General features: G+C 45.6%; 1 protein-coding gene across 2 annotated transcripts in view; it reads right to left on the bottom strand.

Annotated features, from left to right (window-relative positions):
• Positions 1–18,648, bottom strand: part of ABTB2 (ankyrin repeat and BTB domain containing 2) — a 112,751-nt gene that overhangs the window by 12,497 nt on the left and 81,606 nt on the right. For both annotated transcript variants that reach the window (XM_008632676.2, XM_017733016.1), the window contains 2 exons: positions 3,893–4,045; positions 2,474–2,639 (listed from right to left, as the gene is read on the bottom strand). In XM_008632676.2, the coding sequence (XP_008630898.1) occupies positions 2,474–2,639; positions 3,893–4,045 (319 nt within the window). The remainder of the gene's footprint in view (positions 1–2,473; positions 2,640–3,892; positions 4,046–18,648) is intronic.

Below are 18,648 nucleotides of genomic sequence, written 5' to 3'. Positions count from 1 at the left end.
ATCCCACAGCTTTCCTGCCCCCTCCCCTTAATTGCTGCAGGCATTTGAATTTTTTGCAGGCAGCATCTCTGCTGCTCAGTGTGCAATAACAGAGCTTCATCCTTAATGGGGCCTGTAGTGTAAAATGGAATTACAGCTCTCACCCAGGAGACTGCTCCTGACTCTGCAAAGGTGTCTTTTCAAAGCAGCCACAACTCCAAGCTTCCTACTTTGGGGCAGCTCCATTTGTGACGATATTTCTGGGTGAGATTCTCTGTGGGGGAGGTATTTTGGCTTTTGTGGGGCTTGGGAGGTTCCACACTCATTACAGACACGTAAACTGAGAACTCAAAACTCAGGTCTGCAGGCACAAGCCCCAATCAGGGTTTTAAAACTGTAGGCTTGTATAGACTTACGTTGTCCTTTAAAAAATTTTTAATGTTGGTTTTACACTCCCTGCTTGCCCCTTGCAAAGAGAAGGAGGGATTTCCTAAAGAAGAGTTTCCCTAAACATCAAATCCCCTGAAACCAGGGTGCTGGCTGGTCCCCACCAGAACTGAATACAGGGACCTGCCCCAAACTCAGGTTTCTGAGTTCTGAGTTCTTTCCCACAAATCTCTATGCACACAGATGGAGAAGTGGGTCTGAACATCCTGGACATGCTCACACCCTGGGAGTGGTCAAAATCCAAACCTGGATCTAAAGCCATCATATTAAATTAGTCCAGCAGCTCTCTCATGCCTAGGTCAGTTTTCCCCAGTTTGGGCATCTGGCTTTGCCTTATTCTTTACCAAGAGGGGCAAAAGAAGCTGGTGGCAAAGTTCAGCTTTGGTTTTCTATTCCAGCTATGGCAGAGTTCATTCCCAGAACTTGGATTTAACTCTGCCTGCGGTTGGCAGCGCCATGCAGGCACTTGCTTGGACACAAAGCTGAGTTGCTCCAGAGTCAAGTGGGGAATTTCCAAGCAACAATGTCTCCAGAGGGGCCCTGTCCTGCCCTTTTTGTTGGTGCCAAAACACTCTCTGAGGGGCAAAGATGACAGAGCTGCCCCGCTCACAGCAGGGCTGGCATGAGGATCACACCCACAGGATGAGACATCAGTCAGTGACAGCAGAAACTCCTCAAACTTCCTCAAGGAGCTGCCCACATGCTGACAAAAACCAGACAGCTCCCAGTTTGCTGGCTGGATGAGAGGTAGGGAACATCCTGCAGTGAGAAGTGACAGTCCTGGCACCCGTGTCTGTGGTGTTGGGGCACAGCGGCTCACAAGGCAAACCACAAAATAATCTCTGAGAGAATGACAAGCCTCTCTGGGCTACAGGAACTGCAAAAGCTTATTTTAAAAATGTAACAGAGCAAGTGGGAAACCTTCATAATATAAACCTGCCACCTCAGTCACTTTACTGAAGTGAGTATCTATGATGTGATACCTGCCCCAGTGACCACAGAGAGCTCCTGGTACTGGATTTGTAAGTAAGGCAACTGAAGGCCCAGGTATGTCCAGAGCAGTTTCTGCTCTTTGTGTACACTTTCAGACTTCCCTTAAAACTGCAGGAAGGTGGGAAGTGCCATGCAAGATGTGCCAGGTTCAGAGCTGGGTCTGAAATGCTACTGCAGCAAAACTCTGGCTGTGAGAAAACCACTCTACCTGAATGTAAACCCTTCCCAGTGCTCAATATCCTCTTCTTCCAGAGATGTGACAGCTTATTCTCCTCGCTGTGACAGCTACGACGAGTGTTTATTTAGGAGAGGTGGCTTTTTTTCTCCCCCTTTTTAAATTAAAAGCTAATTCCATGCATTGAATGATGCCCCAGAGGACAGACTCTGCTGTTACTTGATGGGACTGACAGCACAAGCAGAAGCAGCAAGAGACTCCAAGGACTACCAAATCCCTATGGCTCAGCGTAGCTGAGTAGGGAACAGTTAAAAATGGATAAACAGACACATCAGCATGATGGACTTGGAGCAAATCTAACACTGACTGACACCAGGCCACTGGGGCGGGGTTCTCAGTGCTGCTTCTTGTATTCCAAACAGCTGGAAGCCCAAGAGACACGAAACAGTAACACCTTGTGGTCACTCCTCCCTGACCCAGCCTGGATTTGAGCTGCTGAGCCAGAGGGAAGAGTCACTGGGAAAGAAACCACTTTGCTTTGACATCCTCTCAGCACCTATCAGACTTTCCATTCACTGCCCCTGTGTTAACCTGCCTGCCATCAGTGCCTGGAGACAGCCCGTCCAAGGAACAGGCATTCCAGCTGATAAACAATCCACTCCAGGCTGTAACGGGAGTTTTTGGAGGGGTGGCATGAGAGTGGGCTGGGGAAGTATTGTTTTGTGTTTTAAGGGATGCATTTTCAGCCTAAAACACGAGCTAGAAAACCCTTGGAGAGGCAACAAACACGACCTCGGATTGATTTGCCACATGGAAAGGAAGGAGCGAGCTGCTGATGCAGGGAATTTTGGGGTTGTGAGCATTTGTTCTGGGGCACACCTGATCATCCATGGTGTTCACCCCGTCGGGGCCCAGTGCATCGATAGCTTGGTTGATCAGATCCGTCCTCCCGCAGTTCAGCATCCGGAAGCCCAGATCCTGCTGGAATTTCTCAGTAGCAGCTTTAGCATCCAGTCTCCGGAAGGAGCTGAAGCAGCACTCAGGTCTGTGAAAGACAAAAGAATTCCTGGATGGTGCCCATACCATAAAAAAAGACAAGGATCTTTAGTCTTTTCTGGGCAAAAATATCGAAATTGTTAAAAAGTATGAAATAAAAATCAAATTTAGGCAGGGGAAAACCCTCAATGCTTTTCCAGCAACTCAATTAAAGGAAGTGCTTTAACATTTCTACAAGGATCTACTAAATCCTTATCCTTCAGATGACTATCAAGACAACCTTTCTGTCATCTGGAAGGAGCCCAGGGATTACTGTAAATCCTCTGGCTGTCTGCTCAGCCTCTTCTGAATCCCAGACCTGGAAGTGTGTCTCCTTCACTGAAGGATCACTCCCCAAGTGGAGGTTTCCTATCTCAGCTGGGCACTGGCAGGCTCAGCCCTTTGATGTTATTTTAGGGTGAATGCCTTCCCCTGTACCCGTCTGGTTCCCAGCACAGGCTCTTGAGCAAACTCTCAGTGAGTGAGATATCAGCCTGCCAAGTTCCTCTGATAAATGAGGTGCTTTCAGCACAGCCATCCTCCTCTGGAGAGCCTGGACAGCCTGCCAGAGGAGCAAACCACTCATCACCTCACGCAGAAGATTCAGGATGAATCTCATATAAAATCCTACAGCCAGGCTATCACAACCTTGTTCCAACCGGTATCATAATCTACAATAATGCACAGAATATGATGCAAATCTTTATATAATAGTAAGAATAAAAAGAACAACTCTGTAAAAAAAAAAGTGAAATAAAATTACTCCACTAGAAATCCAGTGAACCACAGAAAAGCAAAGGTTTTTGAAGGGATGGCACTTGTCTTTGCACATTGTTCCTATCCCACAGCAAGCCAGAAATCAATCAATCAATCAATCAATGTCAAGATCTCCTTTCCCTCTGAATGTGCTGGATACAAAATGACTGCTTTAAAGGATCAAATAATGTGCTGTGGAACCAATAGGGTTTTTTCATTAGTTTAAATCTTTCATTCAAGCTATCTTAAAAAGCAAAGAATAATCTTGTAATTAAGGCTGAGGCATCAAAAAACCCCAAACCCAAATACTTGTATTTCATATTTAACTTTCAGAAAGACAAAAATCTTTCTGCAGAGTCTGGCCACAGCTCCTTCATCTCTCGAAGCACCAGAAGGTTAAACGTGTATCACAGCACAGTGAGATCAGGCTTCTGGGAAACGCAGCAAAAGAAACGCTTCGAGAAGCTCCAAGGGCTGGAGGAACTTTCCAAAGCTTAGCCCACGTACTTGAGCTGGCGAGGCTCGCAGTCCAGCCCCGGCAGGAGCAGCCTGGCCGTCTGCCGGATGTCATCGCTGTCCACGGTCAGGCTGCGCCGGTGCTCGGCGTAGGTGATGGCCACCCGCATCCACTCCATCAGCGGCGGCAGCAGCATGAAGGGGCTGGGAACGAGGGGACAAATCCATTAGTGAACGCTGGCTGAGGCAGGAGGACCCTTCGTGGCTGCCTGGGCGTGCAAGGGGGAGCCTGGCACGGAAAAATCCCCCCTGAGGAGGGAATGTGGACTGGAAGGTCACGGCAGCAGGAAGGAGCTGCTCAGCCTCGGTCACCTGAGCAGCTTTTGTAGTAACTATGTCTGTTGTTCTAAATAACCCAGAGGTACAGGATTATTTATTATTATTTTTATGCTCCTCCACTAGGAACACTAAAAATATCCTTGAGTGTTTGCAACTTCAACCAAACCTTGTTAATTCAGTCCTGCCTCCATTAATCTTTCCATTACCACTATCCCCATGGCTTTTTGCATTTTGCCTTTCTTATGCAGAGCTCGGTTTTGCCCACCTGCCCCTCAGTTCTTCCCCCTGGAGCCTCCAGACCACAGAACTGGTGCAGTAGAGAGGTTTTGCTCAATAAAAAGGGTTGCAAGGCAATAAAGGAATATAAATAAGGTAATAACAGCAGCACCAGCTCGTGATTTAGCCCCCCTTACTCCTGCTGTAAGAATGAGCACAGAACCGAGATTACACATTAATGTACAGGTATCGTAATACTCTCACACACAACATGTCTCATCCACCCTCTCAATATACAACCAGACTGATCTATTTTGCTTGATTTTTCCCCGAGGATACCTGCCACCCCAGTGGAAGGCTTGGAAGTGCCAGCTGTAATGAAAACACCTCTCCCATTCCCAGTAATGACTTCATTAGCGCTGTGGAAAAATAAAAAAAGCCTTTTCCGTTTAATCATTCAAAAGAAAGCAACTGAGGGGAGAAAGGATCAATTCCTTTACAAAGTTCAGAGAGAAAGAGATATATATGAGGGAATATGGACTGATTTGGGCATTAATGAAAGCAGCTGAGCCATGAAAGGTGTTTTCAAAGCTGTGCCTGTGTGCACACGTGCGAGGGCAGGAAGAGTGAGCCTCGCCAACCCCGTTAGAAACCATTTATCCAGACTGGGATTTGCAAGCAGAACTCCCTTTGTCACGACCCTGAACACCCTTCAGGCTGGAATAACTGCACTCTGTAAAAACATGTGCTGCTCCCATTTTCCCAGCTGCACCCCCAAACGCTGCCATTATCACTCTACAAACACACCCACTATTTCCCCCTCTTCTCCTTTTCTTCTGAGTTGTGAAGCAGCATCTACAAAACCAGAGGTGTTTTAAGCACCCGATCCATCCCGGACTGCCAGGGCAAGGGTGTTTTTAACAGGACATTGACTTTGTCCCGTTATCAGTTTACTTTTATGTTACAGAATCAGAATCTCAGGGTTGCTACAATCACCACTTTGAAAACCACCCAGCAGCTCATCCTTCCAAAGACTTTCTGAAAGGGATGGGATGAATCATTCCAGCTCAGCCAATTCAGAGCTGATTGACTTCCCCCTAAGGGAAGAGCAGGAATTGTCAACAGGCATTTGGGAGATGCCTTTCAGCAAATTCTCTGCTCCAGAGAATTTCAACTCTTATCCGGCCTGGAAAAGAGTAATTCACGCTTTTTAAATGCAGGTACTTAAGAGAGAAGCCAAAATTAATTATTTATTCTTCCTATGTACCCTGCAGAGCTTCTAGCATGGGATTCAAAGCTCCACAGTGGTGGTGAGGGCACAGAGGTAGGCCAAGGAGGCTAAAAGCACCAAAATTAAAAACAGAACTAAATTAAATTTAGATTGGGAATGCTCAGGAGCACTGGAAAAGCTCATCTTACAAGCGATTCCATCTGCCACCTTTTGTGGTAAATAAAGATTTAGGCCACATCCCAGCTTCCCTGACACTGCCATGGTGGGAACACTGCTGGGCAGGGAACCATGTCCCTGATCAAACCCTGGTGACTGACTCAAGGCCCTGGGCAGCCAGAGCCTGTGGTCAGCCAGCAGCAAATGCCACGGAGTCTGCACCAGAAATAACACCTATCCTGAAGGGATTTCCACTCTGCAAAAATATCCACATGTGCCAGGGTTATAAACGGCTTCCACACAAGCAGACCTTGGATGTGGAAAACTTGCTTTGGGAGGAATGGCAAGGAGAAAGATTTTTTTTTTTTTTTTTTTCCTTTTTCCCCCTTCTGTTTCTTTTTTTAATCTCAGCAGGTTTTTCCAAAGGCTTTAAAAGTGACAGCTCAGACTGGTTCCCCTGTGTCCAAAGGGGAGCAGTCTTTGGAATGCAAACAACAGTGTCAGGAAGGCTGTTCTCATCCTGCTGTCCTGATTTTCCAAACCCCACCACTAGCAAATTGGATAAATTATTCATTATTCTATCAAGGGTCACTGTAATGGCTTCAACTACTATTCTGCTGAAACAACTTTGTTTCTCTGCAAAATTTCTAGCTTGAGGATGGGCTTTTTACTCTTCCCCCCCTGCTTTTATCCAACGATTTCCTTTCTCCCAACCTGGCCATGCTCTGGGAACAGCTTTATCTTCCTTTGCTCACTGACACCACACCAGATAAGCAGCATTATCCCAGGACTGAAGCAGAAAGAAGAGGTGCAGTTCAACTGAAACACCAACACTGGGTCACGCTGCGCTAAGAAAATAAATGAAATTATTCATTTCCTAGAAAATAAAATGCTGTTCTCATCCCTGTGGCCCTTAACCTGGGCATCCATCTGCCTCCAAGGAATCACTGATCATTTCACAGTCTGAGAAACACTGCAGGAGGGGAAGGGGAGAAACCTTCATGGAAAATTAACTGGGAGACGCTGCGAGCTAAAGAATTAATTTCTGTCTCCGCGCTCCTGCCTGTGCCATGTTCTGCACGCTGCCGCTTTCCTCTGGTCTTCCTGACATTTAGAAGTGTTTGGCAGCTCATTAAATTCCACACATGAAGTGATCCAGCCTTGGGAAGCTGTCATATTCCAGCAGCAGCTCGCTGGGGACACAGACCCTCAGTTTTCTCAGAAGAGCAATGCCACCATGGCTTTGCCCAGTTTTTTGCCATGAAGTTGTCTTGGAGTGATGCCACACTTAAACTGGGAATGTACACAGGACTGGGAAGCAAAACGGGAACTGCTCCTCTTCTGTACGCCTTGTGAAGAGTCACTCTGGTGTCTGATACTGTCACGTGCTGTCAGTATTCCATCCATAAGTTCCCCAAAATTCTCTCCATCTGGAATTTGACAGCCACTCCATTCCCGAGGGGATCACACTGGAGCTGGGTGAGAGTGCTCTGAGAAAGAACAGACTTTATCACGGGCTTCCCCCCCTCCTTTGAGCTAAACCATGTTGCTTTATTTAGACATATCCAAGGAGGCCAAGCAGAATTTACAGCAAGTTTTAGGATAACTCTTTCCTGGAAAAGGTACTTTCATTAGAACAGCTTTGGGCATGACTGGCGTGTGGAATGCATGTGCAGCATCTCCAGGAGAAGCTGTGGGATCACAGACTTTCAGGGATACCCATCACAAAGAAATCATTCCCCCCAGTGGGCTCTTCTGAGGATTTCTAAGAGCACTGGGATCAGGATATTTTTGGCAGAGGGAAGTTAACTCTATGCAAAAAGGAGAGCACTCCAGAAGAGTTAGAAAATCACGTCATCCTTCCTCTGCATGGAGCACCTGCTAACTCAGGGGAAGGCAGTGGGGTTTCCCACAAAAACCAGCCATTCTATCCCATTCCTCCCTCTGCCTGTCTCCCCAGGAGCATCCAGTGAGAAGACTGCTGGAAAATCACAGAGTCCTACAAGGGTTTGGGGTGGAAAAAGCCCATCTTGTTCCAACCCCCCCTGCCATGGGGAGGGACACCTTCCACTAGCCCAGGTTGCTCAGAGCCCCTTCCAACCTGGAGGGAAAAAGGGAAAAGGAGGAACAAAACGTTTTCCCTGCTGACCCACCTCTTCTCTGCTGTTTTTCATTGCCTTCTGTTCTGCTACAGCAAAACAAAGAGGGAGCCAACAGTGACAGCAACAGCAAGAAAGAAAAACCTTGTTCTTCTAAACATGGCTCTCCTTCTTCTAAAGCAAGAAAGAAAATCCTGTCCTCATGGAAGCAGGTGGGATTGGCAAAATTCACCTCCCTCCTGGCAGCCTGAGTCACACAGGCAGAGTCTGCCATCCTGGCCGTCCCCAGGCCTTTTAAGTGATCTGACTGAACTAAAACACGTGGAAATATCACAATATTTATGGTCAGAGTGGGGCAGCCCACGGTAACCCCCCATGTTTGACTTGCAGGAATTATAAAGAGGCTCCCACAGAGAAGAATCCCAAATCTTTAAAGATCAGTGTGAGGTTTTGTAAGGGACTAAAAAATAAAAAGGACAGGTTTTCAGTGCAGTGAGCTGATGTTCGAATTTATTGCTGGAACCAAACCCTATGGCTCAAAGTCACTGAGATGGAAAAATCCCACGGATGGCAACAGAGTCGAAAAGGAATCGGAGTGAAGTCTCATTATTTGGAGAAGGGAAAAGACTCTGAGGCAAGACAGAGTATCCAAAACTCAAACCGTGCCATGCTGATGTGGAAAACAGTGGCATATTTACAATTTGGATTCTCAAACACTAAAACCCCTCTTCAAGCAGCAGGGAGAAAAATATCTCAGAGTACATAATTATACGTGAATAAAATAAAAACAAAGATGCTGATTTAGAGGAAACACAAAATTTTTGCTCCAAAATACAACCAGCTTCAGACAGGAGCTATTCCTCACAGATTCAAAAGTATTTTACAGAATTTCAAGATCTTCCCACATTTACAGCAGGAAAAAATAGGAACTACCACGCTGGGCCCCATTCAAGGATCATCTCAACATGTGCAACATCTTTCAAGACAGACAGTCCAGATCCTCACAGAAAAGGAAGAAGAAATTTAATCACATCCAACTGACCCCAAAAAGTGCTCTTCTGCATTCCCTTAAAACAATGACTGGCTCACATCTCAGCAGATAAGAGTTCTCGAATTTTAGTGGATCGTTATCAAGTTACTAAGGCCTTGGCTTGGCTATGCCCTGAGTTTAAAGAGTTATCCTGCAGTCAGACACTAATGGAATGAAAGCCATCTGGATAATATTATATTTATTGGGATCCTTCCTCCACCGAATCTGCCTTCAGAGTTTCCTCTGCTTAGAGAATATAAAATGGTACAAGAGTAATTTAAATCTAGAACTGGCAGCTCTGATCCTTCTTACCACAGACAGAAATAACACCCTTTTCCATCCTTTGCAAACCACGCTTAAAAATAAGGTGCAGCATCAGACAGGTTTTACTTCATGTTACTCCAAAGCACAGGAAAAACTAAATTGGAGCTCACAAAAAAAAATAACATGAAGTAATCATTGGGAACTCACTATGAAACTTAAAAAGAGCTCTTAAGCCTATGGTTTATTTATTGTAATCACATTTTACAAACTTTACTTTACCAACAGGAAAAAGGTTCCATTTTCAGGCTGGAAACAAGCACTGGTGCTGCTCTGGAATGTGCCATGTGTCTCATTAGAAACACATATTTGTAACATCTGCAAAGCTGGGGCAGGAGGAAGGTTTCTAGAAAGGCAGAAAATAATGAAAACCAACTTTAAAGTGTATACAGTTGTTGACAAGAGGCAGATAAATATACATGATAGTTTATCTGTGACAGTATGGTCACAGTTATGGGATCAAGGATGTGACTGATTTCCATCTGTCCCCCCAGCCCCACACAGAGCTGTTGGGTCCCTGATGGACACGGAGGAAACACTGCTCCTGCTGCTGCTCCCAACTCCTCAGTGACCTAAAACTCTCTGTAAGGTGAAAACTACCACAAACAACTTGGGAGATGAACTATTCTTCCATGAGTCTGGACCTAATTGCACTCCTGACCTCAGTTAATATGGAGCGAATCCAGGGGAGGCCATGGAGATGCTCCGAGGTCTGGAACACCTCGGCTCTGGAGCCAGGCTGGGAGAGCTGGGATTGCTCAGCCTGGAGAAGAGAAGGATCCACGGAGACCTTAGAGCCCCTTGCAGGGCCTAAAGGGGCTGCAGGAGAGCTGGAGAGGGACTGGGGACAAGGGCCTGGAGCGACAGAGCAAGGGGGAATGGCTTCACACTGACAGAGGGCAGCGTTAGATGGAATATTGGGAAGGAATTCTTCCCTGTGGGGGTAGTGAGGCATTCTTGGAACAGATTCCCAGAGAAGCTGTGGCTGCCCCTGGATCCCTGGAAGTGCCCCAAGCCCAGGTTGGACAGGAGTTGGAGCAGCCTGGGAGAGTGGGAGGTGTCCCTGCCCATGGCAGTGTCACGGAACGAGATCATCTTTAAGGCCCCTTCTAACCCAAACCATTCCATTATCCTGATTCCACGATTCCAACAGTGGCTCTGGCCAGGCCATCAACAGCAGATCCAAGCCTTTCCCAGCTCTTAAAAAAAGGTGACTGCCCTGGTTTGCAAGCACAGAACACTTTCCAGACAAGATCCAAGCAGTCATGTGGAGTCCTGGTACCCAGGAGCCACCCTGAGGAGACCGACCCAGAAAACCTTGCCATGCCCGACAATTCCAGCAGCAAAGGAAAACACTGGCACTTTTTGGAGCAGGACATGAGCACAATTTACATGCATGAAAGGAATGAGCCTGTAACAGCACGTTAGGTGATAGTCAGAGATAGACACGGGCACAGAGCCAGAGTGGGGTGTCTGCTATTCTTGGACCAGCCTTGATCCTGTGGGCAGAAAAACCAAGAGGTAACTCCTACGGTGCATTCCAGCAGCTACACTGGCAAACTAACAAAATTAAAACAAAACAAACAAAATCCCATGCTACCTGCAAGCAGATTTACCAGGGGTCAGCGTGGTTCTTCGCTACCCGGGGCCGAGACTCCTGCTTCCCCAATTTTTTTTTTGCCCATTACACATAATTCCCTACAGCAGGAGCAGGATTGAGATAGCAGCCCTTTGAGCTATGACTTCAGTGTGATTTGCCAACGTGCACATGTTAAAAGCATATGCTGGCTCTGGAGCCAAAACCAATCTGCCAGATTCAATCGCTGAACTCGTTCTCAGGGCCCAGTTGTAAAATCCTGACAGGGAGCGTTGCCACGCTCATGAAAACTGCCCGGAGCTCCCGAGCTAAAAGCTGTGTGAGCAAAGAGCCAGGAAGAGAAATCTTTTTCTGGAATACTGAGAGCTGTTCGATTAATTATAGCTGGAAAAGTTTGTTCAGTTAAACAAAGACAATTCTTACCGAGGCAAAGGGGTTTTCACAATAAACAGGGAAACGTTTCCCATTTACATCCCAGCACAAGCCAAAACCTAATTAGTGTTTCAAATAAGACATTTTAAAACACAGAATACTGGTATCTAGAGGCAAAACATTTCAAGGTTAGAAAGATGATGCTAAGATGATTCTTTCAGGACTAAGGAAAAGTTGATGAAACTCCTGTTTTTCTTGTGACTTGACTGATGTCACACTCCTGTGAGCAGGGATGCCCTGTGTCTGTCAGTCACCCCGCTGCTGATGTCAGTGCTTTCTTCATGAAAACCCAAGGAATCTTTTGGCTTTTCACATTCCTGGAATCTGAGATGTTCCAGGAATTAATTTAGCATGAAGGCACTAAGAACACACCAACGCATTCGGGTTTGGAGCTCTCTTAGGCACAATAATGCAATGTGTGCTCTAAAATCAGGTACCCACTCCACCCAATAATGTCATTTAAGAGTCCATTTGCTTAAATAAAGGGCATTCAAAGCCCACAGGGTGTAGCATTTATGAATGAATGGACAGCACTCTTCTCTCTAACAGTGCCAGGTAAGACACAAAATCTGCCATTAATCAAAGTTCAGAAAGAGGAGTAACATCACTGCTGGATCAAATAGACATCAGTGTGGCATTTTTAAAGTTTCTTTAAATTATTATTTTGCAGGAGGACATCGCTCTGTCCTAATGGCAAACTGCTCAATGAACACATTTCTCCTAAATCTTCAAGGAGCTTCTGCTCTGCTCCTCAGTTCTTGTCTTAAAACACCGAAGAGCTGCTGTGCAGAATGAAGAGGAAGTTCCAGTGGTGAATGAATTTGTTTCTGCTTTTTACTGGAAAGCAGGAGGAGTTCCATGTTTGCATTTTGCCTTAAAAAACTGAATAAACAGTGCCACATAAGGGTACAGATACAAGAAATGCAAGCAAAAGTGTCCTGAATTCAAAGAAAACAATGGTTACAATGAAGTCCTTCTATGCCAGACTAGAAATCATCTAATTCTTCCATTTTGTATTTAGGACTGCGAAACCTCCCAATTTCAAACTCTTTCTGTGGTTCTATCCCTGGGATTTTTATGGTCCTATCAATGGGCACCACTGAACCTAAACAGCACTGGGAATGGCAGACACAACAGCTTAACTCTGGGATCCTGGTAGGTGGATTTAATTGGCCAAGCTCAAATTCCTCCAGTTTTCAAATACCCTAAATTTAGAGCACGCATGCACTACATTTCAACACTTGGAGCTTCTCAGCAGATGCCACAAATTCCAGCTATTAAGTCTGCTTTCAGTGCCAGCAGTGCTGCTGAGCAGCCTCTTGCTTTGCCTGCTACAGGGTAGGAACTTCTACTGAATTTCAAATGAGAGCAATTAAAATACCTCGATGTATGGATGCAGGAGATCTTTCAGCAGGTCACAGTGTGGCCTAACCAAGAGCAATGCTGACAGGACACATGGAAAAAAGCTCTTACCCTGGCACCCTCAGGACGCTGTGGCCAAATACCAGCACCAACAGGAGGCCAGAGGCATAACCAATACCCTCCTACAAAGCAGCTTGTCAAATTAGCAAAGCTTTCTATCTATCTCTCATGGACTGTGAACTACAGAGTTGCAGATTTTATGCCCAGATGGCAAATGACTGAGTAAGAGAGCAGCAATGTTTGTTTACACCCCGACACCTGCAGCACAGGTAGATGAAAAAACCCAATTGTCACTCAAGTCTCCGCATCAAGTTATCTGTTACCCCATCTCTCTCTCCCTAAAAAGCCACACTCTGATAGTCTCATATTAACAGATGAGATAAACATTCTAATAGGGATAAGAGAACGAAGATTTCTTATGCTCAGATAAAACCTGTTCTTGCAACAGGCCCAACCTGGTTCGTGCTGACCATGGCTGAGGGTGCAGCACTGCGGTTCCTACAGGAACACGGAGGAATCTCAAGCTCCAGCTGCCTACCCAGATAATGACCAGCATGAAAAAACACTGATTTTTGCTTCTAATGCCAAATTGTAATGATATTTGCTGCCGCCAAAAAAGCAGATCTAAAAGCCCAGGAGTATCAATGATTGGTAAGATAAAAATGACAAAGCTAAACATGAATCTATTCTAACACCATTGCACTCAATTCACATTGCACAATTATTCTTTTTCAGGTTTTTGAGGAAAATATCAGTGTTCTAAAATCTTCACCTGCTCGACACTTCAGTACCTGTTGCTCAAATAAACTGTTCTCCCAGCACCCAGTGCTCTGCATTCCAAACACCAAAAAAAGTCATCAATAAAATGTATGAGAGACATAGGACACACCTTTCTTCCCATGGTTTCTACCTCAAAAAAATCCTGAAGAAACATTTTTTGAGAAATAAACTGGTTTTCACGATATTTTCTTTGCAGCAGGTACCTCTGAGCCCTGACTGTGAGTGAAGATGTACAGAGCCAAAACTTTCCCACTACACTGGGGAAAACTGTGCTCTCAGATTAAGCCAGTTTGGCCACTTGTCCTTAGGTATCTTGAGTGTCTCAGCACAGACAGTTCAGCAGAACAAAAGTGGCCCCAAAGTGTGTTAATTACACTATTGTAACTTCTTGTACAAGGAAAAATGGGATGCCCAGATGGAAAGTCACTTAAGGCACATATGTTTCTGTGATGTTCCACTGCACCAACTCTTCAGAGAGATCCTTCCTCAAGAATTTTGGCAGCCCCAACAGGGAACTGAGCACTGGCTACCTGGCACAGTGCAGAGCTGACAGAGGGAACTCTTAATCACTCAGTCTGGCTGCTGGGAGCAGGGTAATTACAAGCAGCTAAGTTCTGAGCAGGTTGTATTAGCCCTGCTATAATTTCATGCTAACATGTTCCCATTCCTCTCAACTATTCCTCTTAGACCACCTTCTGGAACTGCATCCCAGACAACTCATCCTTTCCCACTGAAAAGGTCCCCAGTCCTGCAGCACCTGTCTCACAAGAGCCCCCTGTTTCTCTGGAAGGATCTTTTCCATTTCTGAACGAAGCCAAAGGGGTCAAGAATCCTTAACCAAATTCCTTCCAGCAGCAGAGAGTTTTCCAGCAAGCCTTGGAATAAAACCCTCCAGCTTCTGCATCCCCCTTCTACTCTCTAGCCATTATGACAGACTTTCCAATCTTTCCCAGAAGAGACCTGCAGGTACAAACTCTCCAGTGGAACTCGTTCGATTCCAGGCTGAAGTGCCCCTTCCAGCAGCATCACCAGCAAAGCACAGCCTGGTCCCTCCTCTCTCAGCAAACACGTTAGACCAGCACCCATGGGACCAACACCAGGTGCTTCAGCCCCAGAAGAATCTAAAACCAGGGCTGAATCAGCTCAGACACGCAGCTCATTTGAATAGGATTTGTCTTGCAGAGCAGAGGTGCTTTTTAAAACTCACAGTTCAGCAGCTGCTGTAAAAACCGTGTGATTAAAATGGTGCAGTTGAGCTCTGTAAGTGACCACGAGGTCAGGGCAGCACAGGGATGGGACAGGGAAGTGCAAACTGCCTCGAAAAAGGAAACCAAGCAGAGACACACCAACCTAGGATTACCCCAGGGAAAGCTTAGGTCTAATCTCCACGAGGTCAGAGAGAGAGAATGATTGTTGCCATTATCATAAATTATACCCAGAATTATTTACTCTACAGTGCAGCTTTGCTCTCAGCAATGTGTTACAAAGATGTCAGGAACAATAACAGCAAAACCCTCAACAACCTGCGAGCCCTGGCTGCTGCACAGCAAAGGCTCAGCATTGTATTTATTTAGTGTGGCCTTTGTTAAAGCACTGGCTCACTCCTTCCTCAGGAAACAGGCAAGTTCTGCAAGGGAAGGGCTGCAATTTAGTCCAATAGGAAATAATATTAAGTTCAATTGGAAACAGCAATTACTGACAAAGGAGAAACTCGTTGGCTTGTTACCATCACTGTTCTTTGCACGGTGCCCAGAACTTTTCATCCCCAGAATTACTGATTTTTCGTTGTATCAGTCACAAGAGCACTCTGCTGGTATCAGGAGCCTGTCCTTAAGGATCTGTGTCTAGGAAAGACAGAGACAGGAAAGACAGCAAACCTGCAAGAGTCAAGCACAGAGATACAGACTCTCAGTCAGTCCTCTGCTATTCCCATAGGCACTGTCTAAAAGGTGGAAAAAGGTAGAAAAAGAAGCCAGAGGACTTTGCCTTACTCATTCCTGTGCTTCTATAACGCTTTAACAGCTTTGGTTTAGGCCTCCCTGGATTATCTGCCTTTCCATTTTAATGCTGGTTTGCTGCTCATCGTGAAGAGCAAACAACAAACAACTCACGGCCCAGGCTGCCCACAGGCACTGGAGATTCCTGGCTGCACCAGCCCAGAGACTCCAGGCAGCCAAGTTGCCAGGCTCCCACCTCCTTGCACCTTCTTTTTTATCTGAGCAGATGGAAAAACTCAAGAGCAGAAGCCAAGAACTCAACGTGGGCATCTCTGCAGCAGTTACAGTAATTACTGGAGCTGTAATTGCAGGGTGGTAGCACACACAAACTCACACACACACACAGTGCCTGTTGGCTCTTCACTGCTGAACGAGACAGCCAGAGAGCACCTCTCCACTTTTCAAACTCTTTTACAAACAGGGACCAGCAGTGGTATTGGTCAGTGATGGCCTTTCTGGGGATTCCCACCCAGCACCGGGGTAAAAATCACTGTAAGAGCAGAAAATGGTGTTTTTCAAACAAATGTTTTGTAACTGACAGGACAAAGACAGTCAGACACCTCACACTTCTCCAGGGAGGTGGTGAGGACCAACCACTGCCTGCTGAAGAACCAGTTCCAGGGAACAAGGTATTGATTTCTGTCAAGTGGGAAATCACCAGGTGGAGAGATGTTAAGCAACTCTGAGGGCAAATACTGAAATCAGAACCACAGAAGCACAGCACAGGTGGAGTTGGAAGGCAATTTTGGAGATCATTCATTCCAAACCCCCTGCTCAAAACCAGGGTCAGCTGAGCACACGAAATGGGTGGTTTTTCAGGTGTCCTGTCCCACCTGTACCAGTGACATCTGAGACATCTCAAACCATGAAAAATCCAGCAGCAAGGTCTCAAGACAGCCCAAAACCCTGACTTTCTGCCCCACAGCTTCACACACAGCTTTTATCATCAAATTTTTTTGCTCTTTTGCACCTGTAATATTCCCCCTGTCTCCTTGCTAGTAGTCTGCTCTGTGCTGCTCCATTTCATACGCACTGAGATTCTTCTCCTCCTCACAATTTTGCAGAGAATTTATATAATCTGTGTTTGTACCACACCCCTGCCCCAAACCAGAAAGATCAGAAGATGCAGGGGGGGCTCCTCTGGAAGCACTACAATAACACTACAAATTGCTAACAGCCAGCAACGTGGAAGAAAGGCTGGTCTGCCCCAGGTGTGAGATATGTAGAGTTGGGGAAAAAAAAGTAAAATTGAGCAGTGTTTGTTTATACAAACAACATAAAAGAGAAGGGGGAAAGTATCTAATTGAGAGTGGAGAGCACTGCCAGCTTCAGCAGTTACACTTGGATGGATTTGATCCTCAGGGTTTGCAATTAATTCCCTTCACCACTGCCAAGGTCATCGCTCGCACTGTAGTTCTGCAGTCTTTGAGCTAGAAAGAAATGAACAATCAAAAAAACAGTGATGAGACGTAAAAATACCTCAAGAGGTGATGCCAGGCACAGGCAGGAGTATTCCAGGAATGGAAGCGTAATGGGTGTTTGTCACCTACTGCCTTTAGCCAGACTTGTTCTAATTCCCTTCCCCTTAATATTCCATGAACACTTCATCCTGGCTCTCTCTTCAGCCTTCTGCTTAAAATACCAGGAGCACCTATGCTGGAGTGCCACTTCCATGGGCTCTGACTCTGTCAAAATGTCATTTTTTTGTTGTTTTGATCTAGAAGTTACTGCTGAATATGTGCTGAGATGTCCCATAAACAGCAGGAAGGTGAAAGCTGCTCATCATAAATGTGCTAAAGCTAGTGGCTCCTCTTTTTAGATGTTCTCAGATCTCAAGATTGTGGAATATATTCCATATATTGCAACTATTTAGTGTGGGTTCAGCAAACAAATGATCCAGCCTAAGGCCAGGAGCAGCACTGCCACTGAACAGTTAATTTCAGTCAATAGGTACATGTGGGTTGCAGCTTACTGGCCTCTGAAATAGAGCTGTTCATGCCCTCTCCTTGTGAATGAACACCTCAAAATCACAATTAAGGCTGACATTAACTGGTGAAAGTCAGAAAAATGCAGGGCAACAGCCTCTCCCCCTGTGTTGGTCAAGGAAGTTGATCTTACCTGTTTATAACCTTTTTATTCTCCCAATAAATCCACCAGACTAAGCTTTCATGGATAGCAAATAGCTTTTTTTTCCCTTTTAAAAGGGGGGCACGTTTTTATGGGCCCTGTCTGCACAAGCAATGCCCTAATGGCACAGTTCAATGTAAGGCTTCCTTCTCTTTCCCCCTATTTAATCACTATATTCCTTTCCAAACAGCTCTGGGGGAAAAAATAAAATCGATGGGCTGTGGCATGGGGATGGGGCCGGAATATGTGGACACATCTTTCTGTTGACTTCAGGGATACTCTGAGTGGATTTAAGTGCTGTTAAATTCTGCATGATCACAGCATTTTGCTCTCTCAAGGCAAATGACTGGATCAGGGTCTACTTTTATTACTCCTGTATACCTATTTTTGCGTGGCGAGGCAGCTGCAGACAGGATGGAAAGATACTCAGACCTCTCGGACAAGAGACCCCAGAACTTGTTTTATTGCAGACCTTTTCAAAGGAACTAAGTGTATCAAGTTCTGCTCCTGATACTGCATGGAAACAATAGGGTATGGCTGTAAAATAAAAGAATTCAGACATAAATACATTAAATTGGAATTAGGAAAGACTAGGCCACAGATAAATCTAAAAGACAGGCAATGATGTAGCTATTGCACTTAATAAAATTCCATAAACCTGCAGTTAAAAGGAACAGAGGGGAAAAAAGCCTCATGACAGATCAGTGAGAGTCTGGAAAGATCCATCTGGAGAAGAGATTTGTCCTGAAAAGCCTCAACCAGCTCTGAAAGTAGGGATTTCTCTCAGGGATATTGAGGATGCAGCTCAAGCAAACACAGGTCTCAGCAGCAGGATCTGCAGGTTATTCCTGATTTTCCTTCCTTTCCTGCCAGTTGGATGCCCATGCTATGCCAAGCAGGACTTTTTGGAGACAATTCCCATTAGTAACTGGGCTGTTAATATTCTCTTTATTCTGAACTGGTATCTTTCCATAAATGTGATCCATGTGACCAAAGCACTCCTGTCTCAAGCAATTCCAGAATTTAGTTGTGCCAGGCATTTTCTGAACACAGGGGAAGA

Source organism: Corvus brachyrhynchos, unplaced genomic scaffold, assembly GCF_000691975.1.
Source record: "Corvus brachyrhynchos isolate BGI_N302 unplaced genomic scaffold, ASM69197v1 scaffold315, whole genome shotgun sequence".
In the NCBI taxonomy this organism is placed as follows: domain Eukaryota; kingdom Metazoa; phylum Chordata; class Aves; order Passeriformes; family Corvidae; genus Corvus; species Corvus brachyrhynchos.
This window is presented reverse-complemented; position numbering and strand designations above follow the sequence as displayed.